Here is a 12,321-nt window from a genome sequence, read left to right as displayed (position 1 = left end):
GGTTGTTTAGTCATTGGATAGATTGACATTTCCATCTCTGGCAGCATTTTGTCTTTACAACAGGCTGTTTCAGAGCGATGCACATTTAGATATTCAGTACAAAGTAAACAGCACCCTCGTCGTGCAATCAGTGACAATTTGCTGCGAGTGTGAGTGGCGGCGTGTGTTTATCCAATCCCGAGTCTGTTTTGCAGCTCTGCCTGCCTTCTTGCAGTTGTTGTCAGTGACACTTTTTTATCTTGTTCTCATTCGCTCCCTCATAATGGCTTCTCTGTCTCTCCGTCTCAAACTTCATTAATTGTGGTTTTCTTGCAGCGGGCCTTGACGCAAAACAAAGCTCTCCTTGCAATGGGAGCTCATGTTGTGCTTGCATTATTGCATGAAGTTGCTGCCCTCAGATTCTCAGAGGCAGGTGGCATGGGAACTATCTTTACAGAGCATTTAGAGGAGAAGAGAAATGGTTTTAAGACATCAAGTTTTTCTTTTCAAATGTGTTTAAAGCTTCATCGTTCAGTTTTTGATTTTCTGGGCGTTAGGGTTAGGTGTTGTATATGGAGTCGCGCGGTGACAGAAAGTTGTGAAGGCATTTACAAGGTTGTGGTTTCCACTGATGTCGCATTGAAATGCAGATAAGACAGTAATACAAGTGTGATTCAATAAACAAAAGAACTTTGTGACAAGAGGAGTGGTGGGTTCTATTTTAGTTGGTTTAAGAGTTGATCTGAAAAACTTCTATGGTTTGCACTCTTGTAGAAAGAAACTGCTTAACTGGATTTGGGCTGAAAAAACTAACTGAATAGCTTAATGAGTATTTTTTATCATCCATTAACCTGCTGATTATTTTGTTTGATTAATTGTATATGAAAGGTAAAAATTGTGCAATTGTGAAGAAATGGTCATCTCAATTTCTCATAGTCCAAGGTGATGTCTTTCAAATTGCTTGTTTTGTCTGACCAACAGTCCAAAGCTATGAACTTTATTATCATGTATGTCAAAGAAAAGCAGTAAATCCTCATGTTTGAGCAGCTGAAACCAGAGAATGTTTGGCAATAAATGGCCAAGATGATTAATTGATTATCAAAACAGTTGCTAATTAATTTTGTGTCAATCGATATTTTATCAGTTATAAAGTGGACTGGACTGTTACATACAAACACACAGTCTTGGTGTTTTGATGTTAATGAACAACCAGAGAATTCACATTTTCGTGTATTTTACTGTAATTATATGTAATTTTAAATGACATTTACTTTTGGTTGTTGCAGTCTCATACTTTTATCTCACTGTTTAATTCTCTTTTCTAAAACTTGTTGACTTAGCTGTAAATCGCTATAACCTCCTTTAATTGACTGCCAGAAGTCCTGTTTACCTGACAGCGACAGAGCAAACCTTCTGCTGCTCTGGTACATATTGGGCCGACCATGGACCAGCTCTGACCTTACACACTAAATAACACAGGAGATAGAGTTGCAGTCCGATATTCAAGGAGCCACTGAAGCACGCTACACTGAACAGCCCTCGTCACGATACTTGTAACGTGAGCACGGGTGCTCCCAATGCTATGCCACGCTGCAGTGTTCGATGGTTGCTTTGAGATGTGCTGCTAATCAGTCATGTGATCGCCAACGGGCTGTAGGCCACAAGACCTTTTAAAGACGATCTGAGAGTCCATACGGTATGTGGAGATGTAGATGAGAGCAGCAGGTCAGCGCTTTTAGATCAGAGTCAGTCACCTCTTAGTTCATACACGGCAGACTTATGAGAGTGGTTTTCTTTTATTATTTAATTCATTCTGTTTTTAACTTTCCCGTGCCTAGCTGCTCACGATAGTAGAGGCTAGTTTCAGTTGGTTTGACTAATAACTGCTCTGACATGATTCTGATGTGCTGATATAAGTGAGCTTGTTTGATGGTCTTGAGTTGAGTCTTTGATGTGCTGTTAGTAGAACGTTTGCTACCACGTCAGGTTTTGTCATCCGGCACTGTACTTTTCTTTTTTTTTTTTCATGATACTGATGATGATCTTTTTGAATGAGAAGTTAGTTCAGTTCAGTTTTATGTATCATATGTAGGTTAACACAGGGCCAATAGTATAATAAAATGTGTTGGATGAGAAGTGCCTGGTCAGCTCAGCAGTAAGAGCAGAAGTCATATAAAGATAAAGGAAGAGAAAGAGAAATTCAAATAAAAAAGAATAAGATAAATAATTTGTATATGTTAAAGGCTTACAATGCTGTGCCGTTTGGTTTTGACTGTACATTTTCATGCACAAAAGGTCAGTCCATCCCAGTCAGAATAAAATGCTTTGAAAGAAACTGAAAGCATATGAAACGAGTTTGCAGCAACTTAACAGGCCTGCTTTGTTTCTCTCCCTTTTTGGGAACATGAGCTGCTCCGTCCATCTGACATTGTGTGGCAGAGCAGCTATAGAAAAAAATCTCTCCCCAAAACCTAAAATATAACTACACAAAATATACCGTTACAGCGCTGTTTAAATCACGTTGCATGAAGTAAGTGAGAGTGAATGAAACTGAATAGACGGCACTGTGGTAAATGTGTTAAAGTCTAGCAGCACACATTACCAGTTTTAACCCGTTGTGTAGCGAGTAAATCAAACAAACAACTATGAGCTTTTTTGATGGTCCAATTACAGATAAATTACTCGCATTAATAGCAGAGTAGAAAGAGAGTTGTTGTGATGTTGCAATCCTCTAAAACACGTGCCTGTGTGTGGTGTAGCCTGAACTCAAAACCACATTCACCTTCAGCCTCTCAGGTTGTTGTGTCTAATCACAGATGGTTGCTGTTTTTAATATCTTATCACAGCTGAGATGCAACAGAATTATTTCATTTTCACCTGTGTGTGAATATCAGATTGCAGATCGTCCAGGTCTAATAATTGCTTGCCCGTTAGGTGGAAGAATCAGCTCTGCAGCCTGGTCACAGATGGATCGTGTTGCATTATGAATGTAGCTTTCATAAACTCGCTATCTGTAATCGGCTCTCTTTCATTCACGCTGGCTCTCTTGTCGGCCTCCTCCCAGCTTTCTACCCTGCTCTCTCTGTTCTTGGATTATCTGTGAGACTCTTGGGTTAAGATTTACCTGCAGGATATAAATGGAGACTTCTGCCTCTTACGTAAGTGGGCAACAAGATGTTCTAGGATGAATGCTGCGTGAAAGGCCTTCGATTCAAGCAGCAAGATTGAGTTCAGCTGTTGGACTGCAGAATTTGGTTTAATTTAAAAAATACTGGCACTGTCAGTCAACTAATACATTTACTGACTCATAGTTTCTGCTCTATTTCAAATACTATTTATTTTATTTACTAAGGTTATTAAACACAGACTGCTTGAGCAGTTTGGATTAAATCATGTTTATATTCACCAAACTAAGGCATTAAAGATTGAAGTATTGTATTGGCACCTAACAAGGAAAACAAGATATAAACCATTTAGTTTATTAAGAAAAACAGAATAATCAATAATGAATAGATAAATAAATGTTTCAGGTTTACATATTTTTGTTGAATGAAAAAAGGGTTGAAATGTTTATTTTTAACTAAGGTACTGACAAAACATTGCTTCTGTATTGGTACCAAGTATCCAACTCTACATCCTCGCTGTATTGTATTTGTCTTTGATAGGATACCATTTATATTTCATGGAAATGAATGTTTTTGTTGCTTTCAGCAGTTGTTGGATAAGAAGATATTCTCTCTGCTTTGATTCTCCAGTTGGTGCCGCTGATGATGTTGCATCACAACATTGTCTGTAGTTAAATAACAACGTGGTACATTGGGGCTTGTTGTTGGTTTTAGAAGTTAAATCTGTCTCAAAGCCTCACAGGCTGATCTTGTGTGTACTTGAGTGTCTTTAGAAACTGAAAGTGACAGCGTGTTGGCTGCTGGCTAATACCTGCACAGGTGAGGTCACCCACTCTATCTCAGGCTGTTCTCCTCTCAGACACGCTCAGAAGGTTAAACCAGTGCCCGGTGTTGTTCAGTCACTTGTGTTGACCTCAGGAGATGGTTGAGGTAGAAACCTGGCTCAACCATGTGTCATGTCCACTTGAAAAAGCCTCTGTTATGTAACTGCGTCATCAAAGGTCTGCCAGCAGCAGCAGGTAAGAGTCTTAACGGTTAATTGTCGGCAGTGATCTCTGACAGCCAGAAATAGAAGAGTTCTTAGGGTGACTTGTTGAAGGGATGTTCAGTGGAGGTCTGAACTCTCATCCCATCATTTCTGCTTTTAAAATACACTGAAACCTTCAGCCAGGACAGAGAGGCCAGGTGACACTTTATTTTAACCACACAATCAGTGTGGAGTACATAGATGTTTCTTAAATGGTGTATTACAAACTATAATGTAGTGTTTATTAATGGACGTCTTAATAGGAGAATTTGCACTTGTTAACAAATACTGTACATTAATAAACACCTAAAATTACCTTATGTGCTACAACTACATTACAATGTGTTATTAACCATTTCTTGAGTATGTTTTATTTACCCTACTGCTAATAGATGCTGAATGCGGAAGCTTAAAGTAAAGTGTTTCCAAGAAAAATATGGGACAGGACAACATTTGCTCTGATGAAACTCCAGAGTCAACAGTGAAAATTTAGCTCACCTGCATATCTGTGGACTGTGGGAGGAAACGAAAACCCACAGGGAGTAACATGCAAACTGCGCACAGAAACTTCACCCAGTCGTGTAAAACCAGCAGGATGTTTGTAAATAAGAAAAATACTTGGCTTGTAGTGTGAGACAAATATCAGTTCTTATAACACGGTAGAGTTGCAATTGAAAATTATTTTTATGATTGATCAATCTGTCAGCTCAATTTCTTTCCATAAAATGTCAGCAAAGGGTGAAAATTATATTTTGATGAGTTCAACTAAACAGAGATATTCAGTTTACTATGAAGAAATGCAACAATTCCTCAGATGTGAGCAGCTGGAATCAGGAAATAGTTAGCATTTTTGATTAATTAGTAAAAGGGGGAAACTATCATCATCTTCACATTGATCTTGAATCTGTATTATACATAAACATATATCAAACCTCTGGCTGAATATATCTTATAACCAGTGTTGTTGTTGTTGTAAAGCTGGTGAGAACAACACTAATTAACCTTCCTTTCCTCATTTAGAGTAATGGGCAGGGAAACATTTTAGTCGCCTCTGTTCCTCCACATTAACATGTAAAAAGTCTGTCTGAAAGGCTCCTGTGTGATTGGAGCCGCAGCTAAAAGCAAACAATTAAACAAGCTGTCAGTCTGCACAGAAAGTGTCATTAAACGCTAATGTGAATGAAAGGCGCTATGTGAACTAATGTTTTTTTTGCCTTTTTTTTGAGAAGAAAGAGAGTGATTGTACGGGTCAGTCGTCATGACAACGCAGCCCCAATAATCATGGAAAACGCTCCACAATCCATTAAGCAATTAAAATGCAGATTGCACAGTACATGGTGGTCCCGGCCACCACATCAGACGAAGAATGAGTTTGTGAATTAAATGAATGGAGGTAGACTGGACGACATCGACTGGTTGATTAGCTGAATTACAGTGTGTGTGTGTGTGTGTGTGTGTGTGTGTGTTGTGTGTGCGCGCTCTGTACTGAGATGCTCTGTACAAGAGTTGATAGATACACATCAAATATGATTTATTTGTTAAAGTGAACAAGGCTTATGGTGAGTATATCTATATAGTCTCTTGTTTGGTATAGTAAGTTTCTTTTGTAAAGTCACACGGCTGATCTGTGGACAGAAATGACCTCTTACACTGCCTCGATGGAAACCAGATAGTTGGTAGTCAATTGTTGAACGAGCAACCAAACAACATTCACCAGGGAAAAGTAGCTAATTAGATGCTCAGCTGCAGCACGTTAAACAGCAGCATACCTCCAAATGTCACTTGAGTCAGGTCGGATGCTGGTGTGGTCCTTACTGACTACAAAAAAGGGATGACTAATGTGATTTCAGTTGTAATTTTAAGAGACAAGGATGAATTCGAAAAAAAAGCCAAAATGGAAGATTGCGCAAAAATGGCATTTAGACTTTGAATGACAGATATAGGAAGTTAATTTGGTGGCTGTAAGGCTTTCTAAAATATATTATATATTACATTATTTTCCACTGAGAGCTAATAAACTTGTTGCTTTCAGCGAAATGTCAGGTTGTTGTATTCTAGTGGCAATATTTTGGTATACTTAAAACTTAAGGTTTTTTGTGTTCAGACCTGTGTGTATTCACCAGTGATTTTGATTTATAGACACCTACAAAAGTGTTTAAGGTATGTTCAATATTTCACCAGTTAATTTACTAGGGCTTGTAACTTAGATTTCTTTATATAGTTTTAAGATTGTATTCATACACAGTCCCTTAAACAGTCCCCTGTTGCCCCTCTCGGGTCTTAACTGTTTGCTTCTGTGTAATATAGAAGCAGACAGACTTGCAGTCTGTATATGAGCCCCCCTCCCCCCTCTGTGAAGCTGCTGCTGTGTTATTTTCCAGGATTGATGACTGTCTAAAGAGGTGTTAATCTCCTTCTTGCTGCTCCAGCATTCACGCTGGTATTGAATTGAACTATAGGTAACAGCAGGGAACTCATTAGAGGTGGCTGCCACATTGCTAGAGCTCACTGTTTACTCTGAGTTAATTAAAGGATTATAGCTGGCTGTTTATGGAACATGTGAGAATGAAATAAAGGGAGACAACGACAGAGTCCTTGCATTAGCAGTTAACAAAACTAATGAAAATGGAGGCAATTTAATTCAAACTGCCAAAATATTGCCAAATTAATTCACGTAGAATAGTCCTGTTTCCAATACCCTCTGCTTGTGTACATGTATTTGTTGCATGTTTGTTTGCTGTTGAGTTTGTCACTGTAAGAAGCACTTTAAATAAACTCTGAGTTCATTTTTATTGGCAGAAAGTGCATATTCCTACTGAAGCTTTCTAGGGAAGTAGACATAATTCCCTTTTTATCAGTCTTGATTAATCAATGGATCATCTTAGGAACATAAACAGACATTTTCTTTGAGTGATATTAGTTAGACAGCTGTTTTTTTTTACATATTTGTTTGTTTATTTACATTTTGTGAACCATCCCTTCCATATTTTAGTACTTTAACCAAAGTAAGAGAAGCCACAAACATTGACTGGAAACACACAGCTGACAGATCATTACTTCCCCTTCTGGAACAAGATACCTGTACGGTAATTTTCTTTGGCCTGACCTGACATTGCTGATTTTATCAGTCATTATCCACGACTAAGCTCAGAATAGCTTCCCTCTTGTCTTTAGCCCGGAGAGCTCAGCAGCAGCTAGCTGGTCTGATGGGGGGGGGAGTGCTAAGCTTATTAGCTGCAGGGTTAAATGATGAAGTGCATCCTCTGTTGAGTGTTAAGGCTCCCTCTTCACTTTCTGCAGCGACTCATTCGTTACGGAGGAGTGTGACTTCTTATTTTGTCAGACACACCAAGTTGGATCAGTTCTGTGGCTAGCATTCATGTATATGCATTCAGCTGTGTTTTTATTATGCACCTGGAATTTCAAATTGGACTTTACTTTATAGTCTTTTTCATTCAAAACCCGAACTGAGTAAGTAAACTCTCTCGACTTTTAATACAGAGGATGTACATATGTGTGTCGAGGCATCATAGTTCCTGCAGGAAATTGAAGAAGGTGCATCTGCAGTGCACTGACATATTGTCATGCATGAGGTTATCAACACTGTATGTGTGCTACACTGTAAGTGTGGGTGTAGTTGTGCATCTTCGCTAGTTGTGTGTCATGAAAACATGGTGGTCTTTGTTGCAGGTGCATGGGAGACTGGATTTGCATGTGAACAAGACCACATATGCAATTTTATCTCCCTGTTTTTCTGTTTATCTTGTGATTGTGTCATTGCTTTTTATTTGCATTTAGGATAAAAACAGTCTCGAAGCTTACACCAAACTAAATTAAATCAACTAAAGTATTATACAATCCATGTACTGAATACTGTAGGTGGTTTTGCATATTTCCCATCATTTACAGTATTTCTTTACAGAGGTTAAAGTTAATGGGAGCCAGGTGCTGGTAGATCAAGTTTCAAAAACAGATCTTTGTCATAACACTGATGCAAACAGCTTAATGTTAGGGGCGCTTTGACATCCCAAAACTCCACAGAGTCTGTAAACCAAGCAGATCCTGAAACATCTTGTCTCATAAGCATCTTGTCTCATAAGCACTTTAATTAGTAGATGACGACCTAAGAGATAGCGGCACTCATTGAGTAGGTGGCATTTGCTGTTTAAGGTTAAAGCTCCTCTAGTCAATCAAAAGATTTTTTGCCTTAACAATGGATCAAATGACAAACCCTCAGAGTTATCACCCAACTGCAGCTCCACAGAGCGTCTCTCGGCTCATTGCTTAGGTTCTTTCAGGCCGGCAACTTAAATGTTTGTTTTGGTTTACTATGGTGTCTCTCATCAGCCTCATTTTCAGCAGCTACAGATACAGCCCCAAGCACACAGAAAGCCAGTTATTGCAGGTTTAAACTTGTTAAATATTTGTTTTTAAGAAAAGCAAAAGTTGTTTTTGGAAATTCCTGAAACTGCTGCCTTTTACCGGAGCAGTTAATCCAGATTTTTATCTGTAAAATGATTTTTTCCTTTTTTACATCACTGTCCTTCCTACCCATCTTCCCTCCCTCTTTTATATCAAAAAGGTTCAAGGTCATTTCAGATTATTTCTTACAACCTTTTTTTTTTCTGTCTCTCTCTCTTTCTTTCCTCCTCTCTTTCAGCAGTCTAAATCGCCGCTGCCCTCACATCACTCACAGCCTCAACAGAAGCAGCGACCATGGGCAAACAGAACAGCAAGCTCCGTCCCGACGTCATGCAGGACCTGATGGAGAACACGGACTTCACCGAGCACGAGATCACCGAGTGGTACAAGGGCTTCTTGCGGGACTGCCCCAGCGGCGCTCTCTCCATGGAGGAGTTCAAGAAGATCTATGCCAACTTCTTCCCTTACGGAGACGCCTCCAAGTTCGCCGAGCACGTCTTCCGCACGTTTGACGCCAACGGAGATGGGACCATAGACTTCAGGGAGTTCATCATCGCCCTGAGTGTGACCTCACGTGGCCGACTGGACCAGAAGCTGAAGTGGGCGTTCAGTATGTACGACCTGGACGGGAATGGATACATTAGCAAGGCAGAGATGCTGGAGATTGTAACGGTGGGTTTACTGTTATTGTTTGGTCTGTTTTGGTCCCTTTTATCTTCATTTCCCTCCATGCTTTGTTCTCTCAACCGTTCAGACTTTCTGCTTCTCTAGCTTTATATAGCCCTCAGACTTCCAGTGGCCATTGCATGCCATCATGGTAACAACATGTTCCCTGATCCTATAAGTACTCCTGCGCTGTGAAGCAACATTTTGCTCAGCCATCCACACCAGCTGCTACATCATATATCCATCTGCTTCTGTGTTCTGCACCATTTGACTGCCAGCAGGAAAACCAGACGCTGTGTAATTTTAGAAACCAGCAGTCCCTCTCAGGCCCTCAGACGTCTCTAAATAAGACCTGACTGTGGTGTATTTCTAGAAGGGAGCGGCCGTCTTCTGATCTTCATATTGACTCAGCACTGTATCCAACAACTAAGCGGTTCCAGGAAGAGCTGTCCCCCCCATCGTTTCCTCAGCAGCTCCAGGGTTATTTTACAACAAATAGTATCAAGCAGACTCACACTCACATTCACGCACACACGCACCAGCAGTCCCTTACACATGTTGTTACATCGCACATCCCGGTGCTAAATTGAGCAGAGTGCCAAACAATGTGTAATCCCTTCCTCCAAGTCAGAGGTTTTTATTTAGGTGTCTGTAAAGTGAGCAGGTATATTTATGTATAGCCTTGATACATCTGATTATTTTCATTACAGATCCATCAATTATTTTATAATTAGCCTTTTCAGATTAATGGATTGTTTAGTCTATAATATCTAGTGATTAACAACATTTTACACCAATTTTATACGTACGGCAAACTACCACCAACATGCTATATGATAAATTATCCTCAGCAGATACGCAGTCAAGAACACTGAAGTCAAGCATAAAACTGCAAAGAGACTGTAAGGGAGTAATAGTTTATTATGATGCAGGGCAGTGAGGATACAGCCATTTCATGCAGGAGAGAAGCGTACACATGCACAGCGAGGCACATACAACTGGACTGAACTCTTTCCAGTGGTCTGACTGGTCTGACAGGACGATCAGTGCCCTGATGTCTTTGGTTACTTTGATTCACTTGAAAGACTCTCCAAAACACCTCAATGTGTTCGGAAGCAATGGGAAAACTCTAAACTGCTGCAAGACGTTGCAGGAACTATTATATATGTATTATATATATTGATAATAAACAGATTAACAAAACACCTCACTTACTTCCTTAGTAACTTAAGTTACCAAGAATCTATGAATTAAGATTAATTATTCATTCATCTATTACAAATGCCAAATATTTAAGTACACCTTCTCAGATGCTTGGAGCTGTTCATTAAGATTCATCTAATTAAAACAAACCAATACACCAACTAACTAACTGATAATAAATACAGTTGACACCTGCAGCCCCTAATCACAATCACTGCGTGTGTTTGTGTGATTGAGTCAGATGTACGCAACAAATGATCTGACAAATTCTAACTGCGTGGCAGGTTGAAAACCAAACATTGGAAACAATACTAATAAATACCAACAGCTTCTGCTTTAAATATCTCAAAACAAACCTGAACAGTGAGGCAAACACATTCACTCTTGTCAATTTATCATCTATTTAATATCAGACTTCCCGTTCATTTCTCTGCAGTTATATCAGGTCCCAGAGCCAAACCTAAATGAAAGTAATCCTTTATCTGTCTTCCTCCCAGAAGAGATAAGTTAACTGATAGGGCGTATATACTGTATATTTCACTGAGATGTTATTTTTTCTTGCAACAATCCAGCTGATGCAACATTGCTTCATACAACCCTGCAGTTGTGCTTCTGGCCAGAAATTTGATCAGACTGTACACTCTTTATGGTTGTCTTTATTAAAATGTACTACAACTAGTTAGAGGTTACTTTAAGTGAGTTAACTGACCAAAAAGCTTTAATTTAACTGTTATTAATTAAGATTCCATACTAATATTTATGTTAATGATCTGTTCTCTCTGTCTTCAGGCTATTTACAAGATGGTTTCCTCTGTGATGAAGATGCCTGAGGATGAGTCCACGCCTGAGAAACGCACAGACAAGATCTTCAGGCAGATGGACTCAAATCGAGATGGTAAGACTTCCTCAGACACTCGTTTCACTGTTTCTGTTGAAATGGTTGCTTATTTAAAGCCTCTAAATGAAAGTAATTAATAAAAATGACTTTGGAAATCTAGTCTATGAAAGCAGTGACACGGAATTATTGTACAGTTCTCAACCAGCCTAATCAAACTCAGTTCTACCAGGTTTGACTGACACAAAATAGCCCGATCAGAGCCTCAAACTGCCTCAAGTCTCTGTGGATAACTTTACTTTAAACATTATAACTTTTCACTTATGTGAGCTTTTATATGTTTTTATCAGAAAGCTATGACCAAATGATGATTCGAATAGGAAAACAGTTTCACTGTGGTTCTAACGAAGTGAAATTTGGTTTGGTCGATCAGTTATCAGTCTCTCTCTGCATGTCGAGCTTACTGAACTCCCAATTATACCACATAGAGGAGAATATGGGCCTATTCATGGGAATATGGGAATATATTTTTGTCATGGGAAACCGGATGGCCAATCTGGCGACACTGGTCAAAATCTGTAGAAGCATTCTAGCAGTCTAAGTTGAAGCCGTTAATAACTAGAAGGAAAAGTATTGCTGTAAATATTATTTAAAAGACCTGATAAAAGAACGTGTCACATCACCTCAGGGAAGATATCTGCTCTTTATTTTTCTCTTTTTGATCATCTTAGATCTGCTGCAATGAATAAACAAGACAATTAAGCAATAAGCTCTAATCTGTCCCTCTTTCTCTCTCTCGCTCTCTTTCTCTCTCTCTCTCTCTCTCTCAGGTAAACTGTCCCTTGAGGAGTTTGTTGAGGGAGCGAAGAACGATCCCTCCATTGTCCGGCTGCTTCAGTGCGATCCCAGCAGCGCTGGGCAGTAGAATTCTGGACTTTTCCCATCTCATTTTGATTAATTTAACACATTTTCAGAAATCTCTCCCAGCTGACCCACCTGAGATTGATCACTTGACCTATAGAGACACATGCGCACACACGCACACATACATACAAACACACACA

General features: G+C 39.4%; 1 protein-coding gene across 4 annotated transcripts in view; it reads left to right on the top strand.

Annotated features, from left to right (window-relative positions):
- Positions 1-12,315, top strand: part of ncaldb (neurocalcin delta b) — a 14,719-nt gene extending 2,404 nt beyond the window's left edge. For 2 of the 4 annotated variants that reach the window (XM_035681195.1, XM_035681196.1), the window contains exons 2-4: positions 8,792-9,225; positions 11,212-11,317; positions 12,088-12,315. In XM_035681195.1, the coding sequence (XP_035537088.1) occupies positions 8,848-9,225; positions 11,212-11,317; positions 12,088-12,182 (579 nt within the window). In that variant the 5' untranslated portion in view covers positions 8,792-8,847 and the 3' untranslated portion in view covers positions 12,183-12,315. Of the gene's footprint in view, positions 1-1,541; positions 1,676-8,791; positions 9,226-11,211; positions 11,318-12,087 lie in introns of those variants that run through there. The other 2 variants (XM_035681198.1, XM_035681197.1) reach the window with 2 other exon arrangements.
- The last annotated feature ends 6 nt before the right edge of the window (positions 12,316-12,321 follow it).

This window comes from Morone saxatilis, unplaced genomic scaffold, assembly GCF_004916995.1.
Source record: "Morone saxatilis isolate NCDOM2014 unplaced genomic scaffold, NCSU_SB_2.0 Contig9, whole genome shotgun sequence".
Lineage (NCBI taxonomy): Eukaryota > Metazoa > Chordata > Actinopteri > Moronidae > Morone > Morone saxatilis.
This window is presented reverse-complemented; position numbering and strand designations above follow the sequence as displayed.